This window comes from Anoplopoma fimbria, chromosome 9 (assembly GCF_027596085.1).
Source record: "Anoplopoma fimbria isolate UVic2021 breed Golden Eagle Sablefish chromosome 9, Afim_UVic_2022, whole genome shotgun sequence".
In the NCBI taxonomy this organism is placed as follows: Eukaryota; Metazoa; Chordata; class Actinopteri; order Perciformes; family Anoplopomatidae; genus Anoplopoma; species Anoplopoma fimbria.
The window spans coordinates 20,074,423-20,097,914 of record NC_072457.1 but is presented as its reverse complement, the minus strand read 5'-3'; the positions used below and the strand labels follow the sequence as shown (position 1 = coordinate 20,097,914).

General features: G+C 41.7%; 1 protein-coding gene across 1 annotated transcript in view; it reads left to right on the top strand.

Moving 5' to 3' along the window:
* Nucleotides 1-23,492, top strand: part of LOC129095745 (ankyrin-2-like) — an 82,119-nt gene that overhangs the window by 17,221 nt on the left and 41,406 nt on the right. The window contains exons 12-37 of the mRNA XM_054604302.1: nucleotides 255-353; nucleotides 468-566; nucleotides 714-812; nucleotides 980-1,177; nucleotides 1,298-1,396; nucleotides 1,572-1,670; nucleotides 2,002-2,199; nucleotides 2,453-2,551; nucleotides 3,080-3,178; nucleotides 3,268-3,366; nucleotides 3,455-3,553; nucleotides 3,684-3,756; nucleotides 5,175-5,336; nucleotides 5,410-5,501; nucleotides 5,611-5,714; nucleotides 7,209-7,433; nucleotides 7,566-7,664; nucleotides 8,112-8,266; nucleotides 8,493-8,704; nucleotides 8,790-8,997; nucleotides 9,269-9,365; nucleotides 9,463-9,691; nucleotides 9,954-10,079; nucleotides 10,209-10,331; nucleotides 10,440-10,481; nucleotides 22,008-22,017. Coding sequence (XP_054460277.1) covers nucleotides 255-353; nucleotides 468-566; nucleotides 714-812; nucleotides 980-1,177; nucleotides 1,298-1,396; nucleotides 1,572-1,670; nucleotides 2,002-2,199; nucleotides 2,453-2,551; nucleotides 3,080-3,178; nucleotides 3,268-3,366; nucleotides 3,455-3,553; nucleotides 3,684-3,756; nucleotides 5,175-5,336; nucleotides 5,410-5,501; nucleotides 5,611-5,714; nucleotides 7,209-7,433; nucleotides 7,566-7,664; nucleotides 8,112-8,266; nucleotides 8,493-8,704; nucleotides 8,790-8,997; nucleotides 9,269-9,365; nucleotides 9,463-9,691; nucleotides 9,954-10,079; nucleotides 10,209-10,331; nucleotides 10,440-10,481; nucleotides 22,008-22,017 — 3,244 coding nt within the window. The remainder of the gene's footprint in view (nucleotides 1-254; nucleotides 354-467; nucleotides 567-713; nucleotides 813-979; nucleotides 1,178-1,297; nucleotides 1,397-1,571; nucleotides 1,671-2,001; nucleotides 2,200-2,452; nucleotides 2,552-3,079; nucleotides 3,179-3,267; nucleotides 3,367-3,454; nucleotides 3,554-3,683; nucleotides 3,757-5,174; nucleotides 5,337-5,409; nucleotides 5,502-5,610; nucleotides 5,715-7,208; nucleotides 7,434-7,565; nucleotides 7,665-8,111; nucleotides 8,267-8,492; nucleotides 8,705-8,789; nucleotides 8,998-9,268; nucleotides 9,366-9,462; nucleotides 9,692-9,953; nucleotides 10,080-10,208; nucleotides 10,332-10,439; nucleotides 10,482-22,007; nucleotides 22,018-23,492) is intronic.

Sequence of the window (23,492 nt, the reverse complement as noted above, 5' to 3'; positions counted from 1 at the left end):
ATGGCACAATCTCCTTAGTGAGACATGAGGGTATTACCCACCAGTGGAAAAGAAGTCATACAGTCATACTCTAAATTAAGTGATCATTTACCAATATACATGTCAGTCATTCTTAATTACTTACAATGTAAATACTCCTGACAAGTGCCAAAGTACCTGTAAGAATCAGATAAAGGGGCAATATTAAAGTAAAACTACATTTCCTTTGCCATAGTTATAGTATTTATCAGTTTCTTTTCTGCTCTCTCTGCCAGAATGGTTTCACTCCTCTCCATATCGCTTGCAAGAAGAACAGGGTGAAGGTGATGGAACTGTTGGTCAAATATGGAGCCTCCATTCAGGCCATTACTGAGGTGAGAACCTCTGCGGGCGTGTATCAGACCAGCACATGTAAATACGAAACACTGTACCTGTACTGAACTTTGCATTTCATGCTCATCTTTCTGTCTCTCCGGTTTTTTTTCTAGTCTGGTCTGACGCCCATCCATGTAGCCGCCTTCATGGGCCACCTCAACATCGTTTTACTTCTGCTTCAGAGTGGAGCATCTCCAGACGTCCGTAACATTGTGAGTACTGACAGTTGGTTTGAAACCACGTATGGCATAAAGTTAACAGCATTTTCAGTACATCGGTTTTCCTTATGCAACCCCCCTCCAGCAGGGTGTTTCATTCAGCATCTTAATGCTCATAAATGTCCTGTCTTTGCATACCAGCGTGGTGAGACAGCTCTCCACATGGCAGCACGAGCGGGTCAGATGGAAGTGGTTCGCTGTTTGCTGAGGAATGGAGCGTTGGTGGATGCCATAGCCAGGGTGAGTCAGCTGTGGCCATCATCATAGTTAATCACTCTTTCCTTCTGTTAATCAGAAACAAGCAATATTTAATCCACTGACTTGTCATTCGCATACTCACGGGTCACCTCCCCTATCTCTGCTCTGGCTGCTGTCTTTTCTCATCCCATCTCATCCCTCACCCACAGGAGGACCAGACTCCCCTCCACATATCGTCCCGTTTGGGGAAAACCGATATTGTCCAGTTGCTGCTGCAGCACATGGCTCACCCGGACGCTGCCACCACCAACGGCTACACTCCGCTCCACATCTCAGCCAGGGAGGGCCAGATGGAGACGGCTGCCGTGCTCCTGGAGGCCGGAGCCTCACACTCGCTGGCCACCAAGGTGAACACAAAATAAACCAAAATTGATTCAAGATTCTTACACAGACAGATATCCAGTTAAACATTAACAGTTGGGACATGCCAGTTTGAAACACATCTTTCCCCCTTTTTCCCTCCACAGAAAGGATTCACTCCATTACATGTAGCAGCTAAGTATGGAAGCCTCGATGTAGCAACACTTCTCCTTCAACGCAAAGCTCTCCCAGATGATGCCGGCAAGGTGAACTGAAAATCCGGATTATTTCTACACATTGTTTGAATGGAGACAAAGTGTTAGGTTATTCCGGGGCAATTGTGCCTCTGAAATAGACTCATTATAGTGTAGAATAAAACTGACTAAATGCAACAAAATCATAAAGCTTTCAATCATTTAATCAAATTCCTACCTCTCACAGAATGGCCTGACTCCGTTACATGTGGCATCTCATTATGACAACCAGGAAGTAGCTCTTCTGCTGCTGGATAAAGGGGCATCGCCTTATGCCACTGCAAAGGTTAGTACGTCTGACACTCTCACAATGTGTGGAGCATTTTTGCCGTCGCAGTTTTTTCGTGATCAAGCACTGCATTTTACTTTTAGGGTGAACTATTTTCTTCAGCTTACTGCAAGATCCTGTCGAGGATTTTGAGTTGTAGTTGTGATAAGAAGAGCTTCAGAGTGACGCTGAGAAGTCCTTCCATTTTTAAGAGCTGTTACCAAAACCTGATATATTCTTGATGTTTAAAATTTTAGCTGCACCTGCTGTTTTTAAGCCATGGTTTATAGGGTGAATTTTGGAGTGATGTTGTTACAGCACCTTACTGTTCCCCCTCCTGACTCTCCAGAACGGCTACACTCCTCTCCACATTGCCGCCAAAAAGAACCAGACGAACATCGCGTTGTCGCTGCTGCAGTACGGAGCGGAGACCAACGTTCTGACCAAGCAGGGAGTCAGCCCTCTGCACCTGGCAGCCCAGGAAGGACACGCTGAGATGGTCAGCCTGCTAATGGGCAAGGGAGCCCACGTCAACACAGCCACCAAGGTCACACACAAACACAGACACACGTGTTAATACTTCTGTCAGACACTCGTTTTGGACACAACACCATTAGTTCTCGCACTTTCGCACGACATAAGCATAGAAACGCATGTTATTAAATCTTGCAGCCATTCTGAATAGGTGACAGGGATTGCGTTACAGGTTTTCCATGATTAGCAAGTCAAGTGATTCACCGAAGTAGTTAGACACGAAGACATCAAGACACTAAGGCAACTCTGTGCTTTGTATGTGACAGACTGGACTGACGCCTCTGCATCTCGCAGCCCAAGAGGACAGAGTCAGTGCAGCTGAAGTGCTGGCCAAACATGATGCCAACTTGGATCAGCAAACTAAGGTACAAACACACACAGACACAGACACACACACACACACACACACACACACACACACACACACACACACACACACACACACACACACACACACACACATATATATATAAAAACTAGTCGTTAATAATGTGATTATACAGAATTGGAGACATGGAATATATTTCTTTTTTAAAACGTGTCATGGTGTATCATGGTGTTATACACACTTGCTATTTATCGGGAATCCCCCAGGTGTGTTATGTAGCTTATTTTGAATGCATTTATTGTTTACTGGCTGCTTTGACATTAAATGTAACAAATCTCAACACATACTATATACAAATTCAGCATATCTGCCACCTGCTGGCCTTAGGGAAGCATGACAATGTCTTCATCATACATCTACAACATTAAGAGTTCTATGTTTTTTTTGTCAGTTTGTTGCTTTATGTACCCAGCTACTCCACAAACAAGTAAAACAGAGCATTTGTAAAGAACAATTTTTTTTTAATTACTTTTTTGTGTCCACATCTTCTCTTCTACTTCTTCAGCTTGGATACACCCCTCTGATAGTGGCCTGTCACTATGGAAACGGCAAGATAGTGAACTTCCTGTTACAGCAAGGGGCCAGTGTCAACGCCAAAACCAAGGTAGAATTCAAATGTCAAACTTGACGAGTCGGAACGCTAATCACTTTAAAACCTGTGTTATTTCAGTGATGTGATCTTTTGTTCTATAGAATGGATACACACCCCTTCACCAGGCAGCACAACAAGGGAATACACACATCATCAATATGTTGCTACAACATGGCGCCAAGCCCAATGCTACTACAGTGGTAAGAAGAAAAAAAAGTATTTACTCTCTTTTGTTAAAAAGATTTATAAAAAATAAAGTAAATGAGTGTCTGACTGTCTTTTTGTTAGAATGGAAACACTGCCCTGTCTATTGCCAGACGTCTGGGTTACATCTCTGTAGTGGACACACTGAAAGTCGTCACTGAGGAGGTCATCACTACCACAACGGTAAGCTTGTCGTACCTTTAGACTCCAGATGTGGAACCAGTTAATTTTGTCCAAAATTTCCCAGTAAAACTAATGAACTTTTCTCTTATTTCGGTTGTCTCTTTTTCCATGACTGTAACTGTCACATCAGACGGTCACAGAGAAACACAAGCTCAATGTTCCTGAGACCATGACTGAGATCCTTGATGTGTCTGATGAAGAAGGTGAGTTACTTGATACTGAAATAAAAAAAAAAAATAGAACTTCCTGTTTACAGACAAAGCGACTGTCAACGTTTTTACGCTACACCCCTCATCAGATACTGAAACTCAAAACTGACCTTGGATAAAACATGCTTGCTCTGTTTCCCTTTATTCAGTAGTCATGAAAAGCTGTGTTTTGTGGGTGATGTAGTTTTGTAGCTGTGGTTCTTAAGGATGTATGTTTCATAGCTTTGGGGCTGGATGACGAGCCGTTAACTGAGATGTCTGTGGAGCTGGAAGGTACAGCAAAATGTGTTCCCTGCTCCGTCAGCCTGGTGTGGACTTTATTTGTGTTCTTGCAACTAATCAGTTTGATCATATTGGTATAGTGTGCAGTAATGCAATAGCTTTTCCAGCCTGAATTTTTTCTCCAGCCTTTCATTCAAAATCCATGATCCCTTCTAGAGAGTCTATGAACTTCATATTATTTACAGTTTATACAACTGATTTTGTATAAACTGACCTTCCTTGATCTAACTTTGTTGATTGTGTTTGAATGCTATGGCGGAAAGTCACTGCATGACATGTGTGGGGATGTGGATTAGAACATGATTATTGATAATTAATGAATGCACTGGTTTAGTAATACTGACCTTTGCAAAACACGTTGTCCACAACACTCTCAAAGTTTTCACAACTTTTCACAAAGCAATTTGCAAGTTCAGATACAAATAAAAAGTAAAACCAATGTGTAAGTGCCGTGAACCTGCATTCTTTCTAATGGCGATCAGGGTATGATTCTGGGCGGGGCTACCTTGTGATTGACAGGCTGCTACAACGACGTTGTCCGGTCTGGGAAGTGTCTTTGTTTTTAGTCTAACAACCTTAACACTTTCACAGTGTTTTTAGTTCATTAAAGTAAAATTGTAACCATTTTCTTCGCCTAAAAATGTCTTACTTAGTGTTTGGTTGTACTAAGCTCCCCCGTGTCACTTCTGGTTGCAAAAAATGATGGTGGCGACGGTCAAATGCTTAACTTTAGACTTCAAAATGCCAGTCCACAAACCAATGGGTGACGTCACGGTGACTACTTCCACTTCTTATATACAGTCTATAATCACAGATGCTGGCAAAGTCATGTTTCACAAATGATTGTCACTAACAAATGGCAGATGCATTTGTAAGTCCTACTACAGGGCTCTAATGAATGTACTATAAGTATGGTGTGTTCTGAGAAGTACAACATGCCCAAATAAGCAAGGAGAAAATAATCTCATGTTTCAGCTAGTATGTTGCACATGATTCAATGAGCTGAGATGGAAAAGACAAACAGCAAGATTTCATAAAAGAGACAGAACGTCCCGGTCAGGTGGGAAATTTCAGTTCCTCATGAATGAAATGAATCTTCATTTCAATGCTTCTTCTTCTTTGTTGCCCAGGTGAGGACACTATGACGGGTGATGGAGGGGAGTATCTGAGAGCGGAGGATCTCAGAGAGCTGGGAGATGACTCTCTGCCGGGACACTACCTGGACAGCTTCAGCTACATGAGCCACAACCTGGACAGGTCTCGAACAACACATACATACTCACACTTAACAAAAAAACAGGTGCCAACATGGCGTGATGCACATGCAAACATACAAAAAGACAAATGCATACAAATACAAATCCTGCTTTTCCAACAGGCCGCAGCACACTCCCATTCACCAAAGTTTCTGTCAGAGAGACGGAGTTCTCATCGAAGACATGATTACAAGCCACCAGGTGAAGACAAAACATACAAAAAAGTCTACAGTTTTGATTTTGTCGGTTTAGAAAATTTCTGAATGTTTTTGGCTTTTGTAACCCATCTGGCCTGCTTGTCGCTCCGTAGGTGTCAGCGCTTTCTAGAGAACATGATAAGGACTCGTTCCGTCTGAGCTGGGGTGCTGAGCATCTTGATAATGTGGTGCTGTCCTCCAGTCTGCTACACTCTGGGTATACACACACACACACACACACACACACACACACACACACACACGCACACACGCACACACACACACACACAACATTCACACTGTTACATAGCGTATAAGTGACACTAAAGATGTTCATTAATTTCTTGAAATGGAGACTCCGTCTGTCACATGCTTTTGTTCACTACTAGGAGTATATGAGTCACCTCCGGATCATTATTTTCGCTCCTTCGCATCTGTGTGTTTTCTACACTCTTATTATTATTTTTTCATTGGTGCTGTGTCTTTTTTTTGTCTCTGGTCTGGTTTCTCTCACTTTTACTTATTCTTTATTCTCTTTTTCTCTTTTTGTTTGTTCTGTTGGCCTCTTTTTGCACTTTCTTGTGTTGGCTGTGTCTGTGATTGTGTGTGTGTTTGTTTGTGTGCGTGTGTGTGTGTTTGCTATGTTCTGCTTCTAGCCGTTCCTCTCCGTGCCTAGACCATGACAACAGCAGGTGATACTCTTTATTCTTTATTTTGGTTACTCTCTCTTTCTTCTCTCTGCGTGCCCGTACTTTTTTTTCCTCATTCACTGTTCTTCTAAATCCCATCCTATCTGACTGCACGTAATGCACGACTTTACACTTCCAGAGTTAAGGTTTTGTTTACTAGAGATGTTCTAACCAAGTTCTCTGTATCCTTGATGCATGTTGAGCACCTGCTGATACAGAGACCTAATATACTATTTATATTTTTTTGCCTAATATAATAATATAAAAGCAATGTATGTTGAGAATTACGTTACACAGTGGGGCGTTTATGACAACTCGATCTGAATTTGATAATCCTTAAAGAATATGGTTGGTATTGTTTTGTTTTTCTTCATTTTAACAAATCTCATGAAAGGGTCTAAATCAGTAATGACTTCTGAGTTCCCTGCCCTGTCTGTGGCACAAAACTCTGAGCCCGTTTTCCGAGCCTTACTGATGACTCGCAAAACGTTTTATAAATATATAAAACCGTTACTAAAATGGCTTATTCTTTTCCTAAAACAGCAAATGTTACTCAAGCAGGAGTAAACCACTGATCCTGCAATATTACTGTAGACAACCTTAAGTTAACGTATGTTAACATTTCATATATAGAAACATAGAGTATCAATGTATGCACTTTCTTGCCTGAGGATGCCTACGATTTGATACATTTGTGCTCCTTGAAACACAAGATTACCCAGAAAGAATCTTGTGCAATGCCCTCCATTGTTCTTGCCTGGCTTGCAAATCAAATGCAAATGAAACTGGCAAGACCACCGGCTGGAATGAAATGTCATCTGCTAATATATGCTTGTCGTTATTTCAGAACTGAATGGTGTCATGAAAATGGTTCCTTCTGACTGTAATGTCAGTTGCTTTTACTGCATGGAGGCTCATGGTTAACATATTTACCATCTGTGCCAGAAGTATTGCATTTAATAACCACCAATTGTAAAAAGAAAAAATATTCATTGGATTTCTTACGGGACCCTTTTCTACAGCTTCCTGGTCAGCTTCATGGTAGATGCCAGGGGCGGAGCCATGCGTGGTTGCCGTCACAACGGCCTGCGAATCATTGTGCCGCCGAGAAAGTGTTCTGCACCAACACGGGTAACATGCAGGCTGGTGAAGAGACACCGTCTGGCCTCCATGCCCCCTATGGTGGAGGGTGAGGGGCTGGCTGGTCGCATCATTGAAGTGGGACCCACTGGAGCCCAGTTCCTGGGGTAAGTGTGTGTTTGAGTGTCTGTACTACAAGTGTGTGTATGTGTGTTTACTTGTGGTGAGTGTGTATACACTGTTGTGTGGTGTGTTCATAATTTCTTCTTCATTCCCCCTCTGTGCTGCGCATGGATCAGTAAGCTCCACCTTCCCACAGCTCCGCCCCCTCTAAATGAGGGTGAGAGCCTGGTCAGTCGCATCCTGCAGCTGGGTCCTCCAGGAACCAAGTTCCTCGGGTAGGACCATGGTTGGGGGCACCCTACCATCCCGGAAGTGGTTACATACATCACCCATATTCTTCCACCGTGTACCCCCAAGATTTTTTTATTTTAAGTTTTCCATGATATAGTATTTATGAGTGACTTTTTTTTTTTTATTATTTTGCTACTTCCCTTGTTTTTTGGTACTATAAAATTGCAAACCTTTGTCTGAATTCACCCAACCTGTGCCTTGTGTTTTTGCGTTATCCCCATGCTTTCTCTCCAAAGTTTTAATCCCCTTCAGTAGTTTAATTCTGCTCCTAATGTGAATTATTTTTTCTCGTTGTGTTTGAATATTTTTATAATTACTTTTTCATGAATATGTTTTTTATACTAGGCATGAATAGCCCCCGCAGTTTTAAAACACAAATTGTGTTATTTTTGTCCATTTTGTGTCTGACTTTGCCTTGTCACCATTTGTAGGCCTGTGATTGTGGAGATCCCACATTTTGCAGCCCTGCGGGGAACAGAGAGAGAGCTGGTGATCTTGAGGAGTGAGACAGGGGAGAGCTGGAGGGAACACCACTGTGACTTCACCGAAGAGGAACTGAACCAGATACTTAACGGCATGGATGAAAGTACGGGATCTTGTCTAGATTGGGATGCTAACCAATCGCTGTTTAAAGGGGTTAATACCTTGCGTGAGGGAATCTTTTATGTAAACAAAACACGAAAACACAGCAGCATAGAAGCCACAATATGATAACATTAAGCCATGAGGAAGTAATGAATGAAGGAAAAACTGGAACAATCTTTACCCTGAAACGTCATTCTGCAAACTTCACACATTTTTACTCTTCACAGAACTTGATTCTCCTGAGGAGCTTGAAAAGAAAAGAATCTGCCGCATCATCACGCGAGACTTCCCGCAGTATTTTGCAGTGGTGTCGCGGATAAAGCAGGACAGTCATTTGATTGGACCAGAGGGCGGGGTCCTCAGTAGCACTCTCGTGCCCCAGGTCCAGGCTGTCTTCCCTGAGGGAGCCCTCACCAAGAAGATCAGAGTTGGGTTACAGGTACGCACAGTGTTGATTTCTTGGCCAGACACAAGTCAAATGTTATGGCAACAGATATATTGATGCACATTGCACGTTGTCCCAGGCTCAGCCCATCGATGTCGAGGTTGTGAGAAAGATTCTTGGTAACAAAGCCACATTCAGCTCAATTGTCACATTGGAGCCAAGAAGGAGGAAGTTCCACAAACCAATCACCATGACGATCCCTATTCCCAAGAGCTCCAATACTGACGGGCAAAGCGGAGTGTACAGTGGGGAGACCCCCACCTTACGTTTGCTTTGCAGCATTACAGGTAAATATATGGCAAAATTTCGGCAAACAATAAAATAAAATAAATGAATAAAAGCATTATTAGCTACCACTAGCTTACCATGGTATTGTAGGACAGTCAAAATAGATATTCAAATGTTTTTCTATTGCAATATAAAACGACTACGTGATTTGGGCCTTTTCCATCAATGCATGCTCAGATCAAGAAATCCTATCATCATTTTTGTTTTTTAAAATACAAAAACTGAACAAGAGTGACAGGTTCGGGAACAAATCATGGGTCTGTGTTTCAGGTGGAACCACTCCCGCCCAATGGGAGGACATAACCGGCTCCACCCCTCTCACCTTTGTGAACCAATGTGTGTCCTTCACCACAAACGTGTCGGCGAGGTAAATTCTCCCTATGTTTTTAAAGTGTCCATCAGATAGATGCTTAACGCTTTCTTTATGTAGGTGATTTGACTAAATATATCCTTCATATTCCTAGGTTCTGGCTGATAGACTGCAGACAGATCCAAGAGTCTGTTAGTTTTGGCTCTCAGCTGTACAGGGAGATCATCTGTGTTCCATACATGGCCAAGTTTGTCATCTTTGCTAAGACACTGGACCCCATTGAGGCCCGTCTGCGCTGTTTCTGCATGACGGACGACAAGATGGACAAGACCTTGGAGCAGCAAGAAAACTTCACTGAAGTTGCTCGTAGCCGAGATGTTGAGGTGAAGTGTGATGATGGGGAATTAATCAGAAGAGGGGAAAGTGTGAGAAAGAATTAATCTAGGGTATAAACAAGGATAGTAGCATGTTGATAGTGAAAAGCGGATGTCAGGGACACAAAAAAAATGTGTGCAGACACAGCCTACCAACTGTTTTTTATTAATACCTTTCATGTCCTTTAAAAATTCTGACAACACTGTTGGAGATTTGAGAACCTTGACGGTTTGTTTAAATCAAGAAAACGTCTCTCATACCTCCACACAGGTGCTGGAGGGAAAACCCATATTCGCTGACTGCTTTGGAAACCTGGTGCCTCTAACCAAGAGCGGCCAGCACCATGTCTTCAGCTTCTTTGCCTTCAAAGAGAACAGACTGGCCCTCTTTATTAAAGTATGACTACACATTGGATAAACATGTCTGAAATGTCTACCTATTTACTTAAAGACACAGAAATGACGATATATGTATTTGAAAATGAAAGTAATTAACGGACTAAATTGTTGTTTAATTAATGGACAGATTAGAGACACAGCACAGGAGCCATGTGGTCGCTTGTCCTTCACCAAGGAACCCCGCACATATCGTACTCTAAACCATAATGCTATCTGCAACCTCAACATCACTCTCCCAACATACTCAAAGGTTAGTTTGAATACATCTCAGTTTGTATTTACATAACAATGTTAAATTATTTTTAGTTGCATTGCGTAACTGCATTGTTTGCTTTCTATGTTTTATTCTTCTCTTCAGGAGTCTGATTCAGACCAAGATGCAGAGGATGAGGTAAATAAAGTTTACTTGATACAGTACCCCAACAAAGAAAAAATGATGTCATAATTAGGTTGTAACTTACTATGCTTTTTTAACAATTTTTTGCAGAGCGAGAGGAGTGACAAGAAATGTAAGCTGAACTCTTGTTTTGTGTCTCATGTAAACGTGTTAAACATTTTTAGAACTTTGTGATTTATTTTCACAAATCTTTCAGAAGTGGACATTTTGCAATCCATTTTTCAAAGTTTGGTGTGTGTGTACTGAGGGTGCCACTATACAATTATTATATAAAACTTTTGTCAAGTACAACACAATTTAAATTGGAGTCATTTCACTTGACATAAGATCATGAAGTATAAAAAGTATTAGTTTAGAAATATGAACTCTTGTATGTGCTAAGAAATGCACTGATTGATATACGTTACTTTCCATTTGGATTAATCCTGCTATCTTATTTTGCTCAACTAACACTGTCTATAGTTGGCAGCTATGCTATGGCTGATATACTCTGCATTTCCCTCATTCCAAATCCCACTGACTTTCTCCCATACATCACATTTTCTATCTAACTTTTTATTTTATTCATAAATGAAGGTCAAAATAATACTTTTGATTCAAATCCACTAAAAATGTCCTTGATTTCCAAGGTATTTATGTTAAATTTCGTCTTATCTTGAAGATAAATGAAAAAGTATGAAAAGTATTCATTTTGACCAGTCATTTTCTCTATTCCCATTCATTTAACATTGTTAACAGTGGCATGCTGAGAAACTGTTGTTCTGTACAGAAATAATTGGCAAACATAATTGAGTTTGTTCTTTGTTAAGTATGTTGATTTATTTTTGATTTATTTTTAGTAATCATTCGTTTTTTATAAATTTGGCCACTACTTTCATTTACCAACATTCCTGAGTTGCTTTCATTCATTCATCGAGTTGCACCACAAATCAAATCCCTATTCACATTTGTACTTGATTGTTGTATTAAGTCACTTCTTCTATTCTGTAAGTGAACTAATGCCACAATAATAATAATATTAATTATGTCACAAAAAAGTAGTTAATTAATTCAGTTCAATTCAGTTTATTTTGTATAGCCCAGAATCACAAATTACAAATTTGCCTCAGAGGGCTTTACAATCTGTGCACATGAGACACCCTCTGTCCCTGAACCTTCACATTCACAGGAAATACTCCCCTAAAAACCCCTTTAACAGGGAGAAAAAAGGAAGAAACCTATGGGAGAACGACAGAGGAGGGATCCTTCTCCCAGGATGGACAGAATGCAATAGATGTCATGTGTACAGAATGAACAGCATAACAGAGATACAACACATTCAATGTATAGGACATAAATGATTCATATAATAAGACTACTTATAATAACAGCAGCAATTATTACAGTAGAATTATAGTTATGAAAATAGGGATAGTAATGTGACTAATAATAATAATCGAAGTAGCAGTGGGTGTCAGTCGGCTCACAGCAGGAGGCACGACTACGGTCCAGGTACCACAACGATTCATGGAAACCTGCAGAACGAGAAAGCAAAAGGGTTTCAGGGTGGAAGTAAAGCTAAAATGCTTAATGGTACAGGTAATAGTAATAGTAATGTGACTAGTAATAATAATGGTGGTAGCAGTCGGTGTCAGCAGGGCCCTAGCAGGATGCACGACCACGGTCCAGGTACAGCCACGATTTATAGAAGCCTGCAAAGCGAGAAAGCACAAAGACTCCAGGGTAGAAGCAAGTCAATAAGCGTAATAGTACAGGCAATAATAATAGTAATGTGACTAATAATGATAGTGGTAGTAGTAGTGGGTGTCGGCAGGGCCTCAGTAGGTGGCACGATAACAGTCCAAATATAACCCCGATTCCTGGGAACCTGCAAGGCGAGAAAGCACAAGAACTCCGGGGACATTACTATATAATATAATATTATTTATTTGGAAGGAATGTATTTTCGTAACAAATACGAATTATTGTAAAACTTTAAAACTGACGATCTAGTAACCAGAAACAAATACTTTATTGCTTGTTTTTAATAACTTACTTCACACCTCCTATATTCAAAACTCTATTCTTTTTTTGTATTCAAAATTTATTTTGTTTTCTATGTTTTAAAACTTTTAATTTGTGCGCAGACATGACTCTTCGTGTCAGCAACAATCTTGAGGTGTTTTGTTTGTCTGTTATCCTTCCTTCCTGTCCCTTTGTTCCATATGTAGATATCGGTTCTCTTTGGTTCTTTTTATATATTATATCAAACTATTTATATTGATATTATTCTTGCCCATATTCTACCTGTTTTGTTACTCCTCCTGGCTTTGCTTATGCTGCTGCTGCTCTTCTCCCCTCCAAACTCTTCTGGATCACTCTGTCATCTTCTTTTTGGTCTTTTTTTCAAGACTTCCTTATCCTCTGCCCTGTCATTCTTCTCCTTACTCTGTGAACTGAAGATGGATTTTTGATGGCATTGTCTTGATCACAGTTTTCTGATGTCTCTCTTCCCCACTTCATTTGTCCCTTATGTTCTTTACCCTTTTTGGTTATGAAACACTTTCAATTGAAGATGATGAGTCTGAATCAACTGAAACATTCTCGCTGAGAACTAACCAACCTCTTGACCCTGCAACCCTTGCAAGCCCGGACCTTCTCTCCGACATGTCGGATGTCCGATCATCTGCTATTTTAACTGCAGACCAAACGGAGCACTTAATGTATGAAGAGAGAGCTGGAGGTAGAGGGTTGGACGAAAAAGAGCCTTCGGCCATTATGTTCAGAGGCAGGATGGAAAAGGTTGAAGGGATTCAAAGAAGTGACATAAATGAAAGTAGACAGGTACAAGAAGAAATACAACGACTAGATGCTACAAAAGAGAAAGGGAATTCACTCTATGAGACCAAGACTGTTGAACTAGAGTATTCCCGTGTCGAAGAACCAGTCCTACAGGAGATTTGCAATGAGGAGAAGACTTCAAGTGGATCTGCCAGAGAGGTCAGAGACATGAGAGGCATGGTCTCACACCTCAGTATCGACATGGACGAATACCTTGAGCAGAGACCTGTAGTGACATTTGCTTCTCTAGAAGATCTTGTCCAAGATAAATTTGAACAGGTTATTGTAAAGCCTGACGGCAAACGGCGTCCCCCAGATATCAAAAAACCTATTAGAAAAAAGCTTAGAGACAGAGAGCGTTCTGCATGTAGTAGCTCTGAGGGTGAGCTCGAAAGGATGAGCTCTGAAGAGTCTTTGGATGGCGATGTTGTTCTTAAGGAGAGTACTCTTTTACCCACCACAGTTATGGATCCTCCAGCTTCTCCTTCAGTGATTGAGACACCTATAGGATCAATAAAGGAAAGACTTAAAGCTTTAGAGAACAAAGCTGAAGAGGAGGAGGTGAAAAAAAATACTCATGAACTAATTCCTCAGCCAAAATATTCTATTGCCAAAAAGATGAATGAGTCAGACATGCCAGAACTTCCCAGCATTCCTATGTCCCCTAAATCTCCCAGATCTCAGACAGAGAGATTAGAGGAGACTATGTCTGTTAAGGAGCTGTTGAACGCATTTCAGACTGGACAAGACCCTTCAAAAAGTAAAGCTGGCCTTTTTGAGCACAAAGCTGTGGCTTCTTCTTGTATTTCCACATTGACCTCTGAATCAGGAGATTCTGATCAGATACAGAGGACGGAACTAGGTCCTATGCAGGAGCCAAACTCCCAAACTCAGAGACTCACAAGTTTCAATCAAGAGAGTGATATCAAAAAATTGGACAAAACAGATGTAGATGATCAACCTCTTAGCTTAATTAGCGATAACTCGGAGGAATCACAGTTCATTTCACATACTGCTTCTTTTGGGAAGACAGTAAAATTTGCTGATACAATTCAATTTGACGATGGAGGCCTTCGCCCACAGACAGAGGTGCCAGAAAAGGAGACAATGTCTGTGAAGGAGCTAATGAAAGCATTCCAGACTGGGCATGATCCTTCAAAAACCGAAGCTGTTGCTCCTTGCATTTCAACATTGATACCTGAATCAGGAAATTCTGAAGAGATACATAGGACTGCACAAAGGACTGAGGAAAGTCCTGTGCAGGAGTCAAAGCCACAAGCCCAAACTCGGAGTGTCAAAATTGTCCATCAAGAGAGTGATGTCAAGAAATATGACAAAACAGACTTAGAGGATCGACCAGTACACTTAAGCCCAGATGACTCTGAGGAGTCACAGTTCATGTCAGATGGCGCTTATTTTGGAAAGACAGAAGCATTTGCTGATGAATCTCAGTGTGAGGATGGAAGCATTAGCCCACAAAGAGAGGCATCAGAGTTGTCAGAGAAGGAGAGTATGTCTGTTAAAGAGCGGATTCAGGCATTCCAGACTGGGCATGATTCCACCGAAGGTCAAGCTGGGCTTTATGAACACAAAGTTATGGCTTCTTCCATTTCAACATTGATACCTGAATCAGGAAATTCTGAAGAGATACACAGGACTGTACAAAGGACTGAGGAAAGTCCTGTGCAGGAGTCCAAGCCACAAGCCCAAACTCAGAGTGTCAAAATTGTCCATCAAGAGAGTGATGTCAAGAAATATGACAAAACAGACTTAGAGGATCGACCAGTACGCTTAACCCCAGATGAATCTGAGGAGTCACAGTTCATGCCAGATGGCGCTTATTTTGAAAAGACAGTAACATTTACTGATGAAGTTCAGTGTGAGGATGGCCCACAGAGAGAGTCATCAGAGTTGTCAGAGAAAGAGACTACATCTGTGAAGGTGGAGATGAAAGCATTCCAGACTGGGCTTGACCCTTTTGAGAGTGAAGCTGGTTTGGCTGAACACGAAACCAGTGGTTCTTCTTGTATTTCAACACTGATATCTGAAGCAGTAGGTCCTGAGGAGATAAAGATGACTGAACACGATCCCACACAGGAACCTAAATCGCAATCCAGAATCCAGAATGTCACAATTTTCCATCCCCAAAGTGATGTCGACATGTGTGGAACATTGGATTTAGAAGCTGAAACAATAAGGTTAAAGAGAGATAACTCTGAGGAATTACAGCTTATTTCAGATCATGCTTATTTTGGAAAGACGGTAGCATTTGCTGATACAACTCAGTGTGACAATGGAAGCATTAGCCCACAGAGAGAGGCATCAGAGTTGTCAGAGAAGGAGAGTATGTCTGTTAAAGAGCGGGTGAAAGCATTCCAGACTGGGCATGATTCCACCGAATGTCAAGCTGGGCTTTATGAACACAAAGTTATGGCTTCTTCCATTTCAACATTGATACCTGAATCAGGAAATTCTGAAGAGATACACAGGACTGCACAAAGGACTGAGGAAAGTCCTGTGCAGGAGTCAAAGCCACAAGCCCAAACTCAGAGTGTCAAAATTGTCCATCAAGAGAGTGATGTCAAGAAATATGACAAAACAGACTTAGAGGATCGACCTGTACGCTTAACCCCAGATGACTCTGAGGAGTCACAGTTCATGCCAGATGGCGCTTATTTTGAAAAGACAGTAACATTTGCTGATAAAGTTCAGTGTGAGGATGGCCCACAGAGAGAGTCATCAGAGTTGTCAGAGAAAGAGACTACATCTGTGAAGGAAGAGATGAAAGCATTCCAGACTCGGCATGATCCTTCAAAAACCGAAGCTGTTGCTCCTTGCATTTCAACATTGATATCGGAATCAGGAGATTCTGAAGAGATAAACACCACTGACCAAAATGCTCCGCAAGAGTCGAAATCCCAAATCCAAACTCAGAGCCTCACCATTTTCCATCAACAGAGTGATGTCAAGAAATGTGACAAAACAGACACAGAGGGTAAGCCAGTAAGCTTAATCAGAGATAACTCAGAGAAATCCCTATTAATATCAGATAGTACTTCTTTTGGAAAGACGGTAACATTTGCTGATACAGTTCAATGTGACGACAGAAGTGTTAGCCCACAGAGGGAGACTACAGAGTTGTCAGAGAAGGATACTTTGTCCGTTAAAGAGCTGATGAAAGCATTCCAGTCTGGGCATGATCCCTCAAAAACTAAATCTGGGCTTTATGAACACAAAGCTTCTGCTTCTTCTTGTATTTCAACATTGATATCTGAATCAGGACATTCTGAAGAGATGGAGACGACTGAGCAAGGTGCTACACAGAAGCCAAAATCACAAACTCAGAATCTCACAAGTTTCCACCAACAGAGTGATGGCAAGGAATGTTACACAACAGACCTAAAGGATCGACCAGTAAGCTTGAGCAGAGATAACTCTGAGGAATTCCAGTTCAATACAGATCGTGCTTATTTTGGAAAGACGGTAGCATTTGCTGATACAACTCAGTGTGAGGATGGAAGCATTAGCCCACAGAGAGAGGCATCAGAGTTGTCAGAGAAGGAGAGTATGTCTGTTAAAGAGCGGGTGAAAGCATTCCAGACTGGGCATGATTCCACCGAATGTCAAGCTGGGCTTTATGAACACAAAGTTATGGCTTCTTCCATTTCAACATTGATACCTGAATCAGGAAATTCTGAAGAGATACACAGGACTGCACAAAGGACTGAGGAAAGTCCTGTGCAGGAGTCAAAGTCACAAGCCCAAACTCAGAGTGTCACAATTGTCCATCAAGAGAGTGATGTCAAGAAATATGACAAAACAGACTTAGAGGATCGACCAGTACGCTTAACCCCAGATGACTCTGAGGAGTCACAGTTCATGTCAGATGGCGCTTATTTTGAAAAGACAGTAACATTTACTGATGAAGTTCAGTGTGAGGATGGCCCACAGAGAGAGTCATCAGAGTTGTCAGAGAAAGAGACTACATCTGTGAAGGTGGAGATGAAAGCATTCCAGACTGGGCTTGACACTTTTGAGAGTGAAGCTAGTTTGGCTGAACACGAAGCCAGTGGTTCTTCTGGTATTTCAACACTGATATCTGAAGCAGTAGGTCCTGAGGAGATAAAGATGACTGAACACGATCCCACACAGGAACCTAAATCGCAATCCAGAATCCAGAATGTCACAATTTTCCATCCCCAAAGTGATGTCAACATGTGTGGAACATTGGATTTAGAAGCTGAAACAATAAGGTTAAAGAGCGATAACTCTGAGGAATTACAGCTTATTTCAGATCATGCTTATTTTGGAAAGACGGTAGCATTTGCTGATACAACTCAGTGTGAGGATGGAAGCATTAGCCCACAGAGAGAGGCATCAGAGTTGTCAGAGAAGGAGAGTATGTCTGTTAAAGAGCGGATTCAGGCATTCCAGACTGGGCATGATCCCACCGAAGGTCAAGCTGGGCTTTATGAACACAAAGTTATGGCTTCTTCCATTTCAACATTGATACCTGAATCAGGAAATTCTGAAGAGATACACAGGACTGCACAAAGGACTGAGGAAAGTCCTGTGCAGGAGTCAAAGCCACAAGCCCAAACTCAGAGTGTCAAAATTGTCCATCAAGAGAGTGATGTCAAGAAATATGACAAAACAGACTTAGAGGATCGACCAGTACACTTAACCCCAGATGACTCTGAGGAGTCACAGTTCATGCCAGATGGCGCTTATTTTGAAAAGACAGTAACATTTACTGATGAAGTTCAGTGTGAGGATGGCCCACAGAGAGAGTCATCAGAGCTGTCAGAGAAAGAGACTACATCTGTGAAGGTGGAGATGAAAGCATTCCAGACTGGGCTTGACCCTTTTGAGAGTGAAGCTGGTTTGGCTGAACACGAAGCCAGTGGTTCTTCTTGTATTTCAACACTGATATCTGAAGCAGTAGGTTCTGAGGAGATAAAGATGACTGAACACGATCCCACACAGGAACCTAAATCGCGATCCAGAATCCAGAATGTCCCAATTTTCCATCCCCAAAGTGATGTCGACATGTGTGGAACAATGGATTTAGAGGCTGAAACAAAAAGGTTAAAGAGTGATAACTCTGAGGAATTACAGCTTATTTCAGATATTTCTTATTTTGGAGAAACGATAGAGATTTATGACACAATTCAGTTTGATGATGTAAGGGTTAGCCCTCAGAGAGTTGAGCCAGATTTGTCAGAAAGGACCAGGGACAGGATGCAGTTAGAGGAACCGGCCATGAGCACTGGTAGGAGTTCATCTGAAGACCTACAGATCAGCCCTGATCGACGAATTTCTGAGGACTTCAGTGCTGATATAAAGGCTGAGCTGGAAGACAGTCCTGAGTACCAGCTTTTTAAGCAGACTTCAACAGCTGAAGATGTAACCAATCAGCTGGAGGCACCTGAGGTGGAAACCATGGCTGATTCTGATACAAATCCAGCATCCATCTCCAGTCCCTGTATAAAAAGTTATTTTGGGGAAGCTTCTCTTCTTCAGAATCAAATGAAAGATGAAGATCTAAGTCCTGAGAGTCCTAAGCATGAGGGTATGGCTGAATCCTCAAACAACATTGTTGATATAAGGACCCGTCGTTCCAGCTCAGAGGAGAGTGAGAATTATGAAGGACTCCCAGTGACACATCAAATGACAAATGAAATGCTTACCTACTCCACTAGGAGAAAGGAAAACAACGTCATACTTACACACGAGGAGACACTTCATGAAGCAAGCGAAGAAAGCACTATAATTAATAATGGAAGCAAAATTCAAGAAGTCCACATTGAGAGGAACACATCTAGCCAGGCATCCACTGCAGTGAAGGATATGTCAGGGATGTTGTCCTTAATGAGCAGTGACTTGGATCAGTATCTAAAAGCTAGGCCTGTGGCACGTCAGCCACCAGGAGAGGATATGTTTCCGGATAACTTTGTACAAACAATTTTAACAAAAGACAAAGATAAAGAAAATCTTGCATTTGTCACTGATGAAAATAAAGGCGCAACAGCAGATGACATAACAAAAGAAGTCCATCATGCGCCGAAAGAAGAACATCCAATTGCATGGGGAGGTGAAGAAGAGGAGAGTGAATTTACATCAGGGATGTTTTCAATCAACAACGAATTGAATCAGTATGAAGAGGCAATGCCTGGGTCTAGTCGACTAACAGAGGATGATAATGTGCCTGAGAAATTTGAAATTTTCACATCTTACACTGATGAAAATAAGAGAGTGACAATAGATGGCACAATACAAGAAACAGATTGTGCTGCAGTGGAATGTAAGGTCACAAGGAAAGGTGAAGAAATGGCGAGGGAATTTAAAGAAACCAAAGCAACCCTGAATGAAGAACTCTCAATAAAGGAAGAGTGGGTAAATAGAAACGCTTCATATCAGCCATCTACAAAAGTTAAAGAGATGTCAGGCATGCTATCAGTGCTTAGCAGTGACTTAGACCGGTACCTCAAGGACAGGCCAGTGACGATTAGGCCTCCAGAAGAGGACGTTATCCAGGAGAAATTTGAAGAAGTTAATCTCAACAAAATCCCCAAATCCTCGGATGAGGAGCAAACAATAACAACATGTGCAAAAACCCAAAGAGTAGCTAATTTTGCTCTGGAGGAGAATTTTGTGGTTGAACATAAAACGGGTACTCCAAGTTCTTTACTGGAGACATCATTCCAAGAAGTTTGCATCGAGAGAAGGAAAGGCCATGAACCGTCTACAACTGAAAGGGATATGTCAGGCATGTTGTCACTTCTCAGTAGTGACTTGCATCAATATCTCGAGGAAAGGCCAGTGGCAATTCAATGCCACCCAGAAGAAGATTATCTAGTCCATGAGTGCGACAAACAAGTTAGACTGACAAGCAGAGATTTAGACGATAAGATAGATGTAGAGGCAAATGAACACACGCAGGCAGAAGAAATTAAAGTGACAGAATTGTTACCAAGTTCTGAACTGGAGACACCATTCCAAGAAGTTGTCATGGAGACAAAGACACAGCAACAACAGTTTGCGACTCAGAGGGATATGTCAGGCATGTTGTCACTGCTCAGTAGTGACTTAAATCAGTACTTAAAGGAAAAGCCATTGGCAATTCAAGTCCACCCAGAAGAGGATCTTATCAATGAAAGCTGCAAAGAAGTTTTTCTGACAAGCAGTAATTTGGAGGATAAGATAGGTGTAGAGGCAAATGAACACCTAGAGACAAACGCAGTTGGAGTCACAGAATTGTCAACAAGTTCTGTATTGGAGACACCATTCCAAGAAGTTTGCATTGAGAGAAAGACACAGCAACAACAGTCTGCAGCTGAGAGGGATGTGACAGGCATGTTGTCACTGCTCAGTACTGACCTAAATAAGTATTTAACGGAAAAGCCAGTGGTCATGCATTGCCAGCCAAAAGAGGAGGTAGTCCATGAGAGCTTTAAAGAAGTTATACTTACAACAGACACCAGCAGAGAAACTCTTTCATTCTCCCCTGAACATAAGATGTTTTCACCAGATAAAAATGCCGACTTTGTGAACCTCAATAAAGAGGGAGCTATAGAGAGTGGATGGCAGACAAGTTCCCATGAAGATGAAAGACCCAAGAGTTTTTCATCGGAGGAGGGTGAGGCTATAAACTCACCATGTGACTCAATTGAAGAGGCGAGGGGCATTACAAAGTCATATGTGACAATGGATGACTCTAACAATGATCATAAAGATGTTGATGTAGTTGCTGCTGATTCAATTCTCCAAATACCCAATTTTCTGCAACTAACAAAAAGGTCTGACACATCACAAAGATCGGACAATTTGGTAAACCTAAACCCTGTGCTTTCTGGTGACCCAGCTGAAGAGCCATGTCATCAAGACTCGCTAGAGGCAAGTCCTATCATGGAGGATGGATCTTCAAAGAAATCCCCCGATTCAATTGAGCCAAGCCCTACTGGAGAATCCCCTAGTCCAGACTCTCTTGAGGGAAGTCCCACTCAATCAAAGGACGCAGAATTGAAGATGCCAGCCAAGACAGCTGTGTACGAGGATTATGCCTCCCAGCTGAAAGCATGTTATTCTTCTGACAACATGTTTTACAGGGATGAAAGTGAGCAAGAAGAGCAAGAAAACAACTATGAGATCATCCAAATAGAAAGTGAGATAAAGGACATGCATTCCTACTCAGCAAAGACAGTAACCGATGGCAGTACGTATTCTGACCCGAAAATATGCGACAGTGAGAATTTTCACTTGCTCATAAGGCAAGACTCTCTCGATGCAGATGATAGTGAGGATGATACCACCAATAAGCAGTTCACCCCAGAAGAGGAGATGTTTAAAATGGCTGCAAAGATCCAAACATATGAGGAGATGGAACAGGAGGCTAAAATAAAGAGAGACAAATCACAGACAGATGATCTCAGAAATGATGAGCCAGATTTAAAAAAATTGGCAGAGTTTGAGGCTGAAAAACAGGTTAATCCTTGTCCTGCAAGGGACAGAAACACACCTGATAAAGCACTTGTTCGAAGACCAGGTAATGAGAGAGCCCTTGATCCATTTCAGTTTCAGGAGGGGAAGCTTTTTGAAATGACCAGAGGGGGAGCTATTGATTTGACAAGAAGAAGTTTTGATGAAGGGGAAGGATATGCATTTTTTCATATAGGCGAACACCCAGTTGATGAAGTTGTACCAGAGGAGACTGGGGAAGGTCACACAGAGAGTTTCACTTTAGAGAATAGTAATTATATAACAGATACAACCCTTGAAGAGATCCCAGAATCATCTCTGACTCATGGTGCCAATGACACAATTCCTACTCCAAAACCCAGAACTTTCATCAAACCCTCAAGTGACGAGTCAGAAAGTGAGATGTCACTTTCTGAAACTGATCTTGGCAGCTCCTTAGAGGTTCAGCTTGGTTACCCCAGTTCTTTGGACAGACTAACCGACATTCAAAGCGATGTCGGAAACATTGAAAGCCTTGGTTTAGGCTACCTAGACTCTACCATAGCTGACCTTCAATCAGAAACATCCACAAATGCCCATTCTGCATACTCAGAGCAGAGCCATGATTCCTCAGAATCCTCTCATGATGATGATGATGATGAGGAGGAGGACGATGAAGACGACCAGTGCTCAGTTATAGAGATGTCCTTTGCACAGGCTGGCATCCCAGCATATCATAAGGATTCGCCCCCATCTTTGGAAATGACTATGAAAGACTCACAGAAACCTCAGCTTGATCGGGTTCAAAGAAAAGCAGAAAAAAGTTCAACTTTGGATCGTAGGACTAGATCTGAGGCTGATAGTGACACAGGTAAAGCCTCTAAAAAAGACTGTAGGAGTTATTCAGACAGTAGTCAACCAACTGATAAATCCAACCTTTCTCCATTCAAACTTTCTGTCAAGACGCAACAGAAACCTCCAGCTCAGATAGTATCATCCTCCTCTCCCCAAAGGAAAGAATTCCAACTCTCTAAGACAACTGAAACATTGGTTAGGTCATCTTTGGATGCTGATGATATAGGAAGCGATAGTCACAGGAGTCCAGACTTTGTTCTCTCCACATATGACATTGCGGCCTCACACAGTTCTGATTCAGAAGTCAGCCCTTTGCCAGGTGTGCAACCATCTTCTGGGAGAGAGGATGTATTTCAATCTAGGCCTGCCTGGGAAGCTACAGTGGAAACTCAGATGCAGAGAATCTTCGATGAGCCAGCTCCAGATTGTACGCCAGGTATGGCCAGAACTACATGAGCTTTTGCTTTCCTATATCTTCTCCTGAGGCAGCAAGTGCCTTTTCCTCTTCCTAAGAACATAATGCCACCATAAGTCATTATTGTGTTCTTTTCACTTGTTGTGATTTGTCTTGTCCCATCTTTCGTTGTGTTTTCTTGTTTGTATTTCGTGTGTGTGTGTATGTGCTGTGGTGTTTTGCATGTTGGTAAGTCAATTTCCCATCTGTGTTTGTGTAATTGCAATCTCAAGATTGAATGGCCATGTTGTTAAAGAAGTTGTAGCTTTAACAATTTTGATGCAGACTTCCACCATTGTATTGGGATTTGCTAATACGGCTTTACTAATATCCGCATTGCTTAATAAGCACAATAATGCCATAACTTATACTAATAATTAAAAACTTGATGTGCTAATTGTGACCAAATAATCATAGTCTGTAAACAA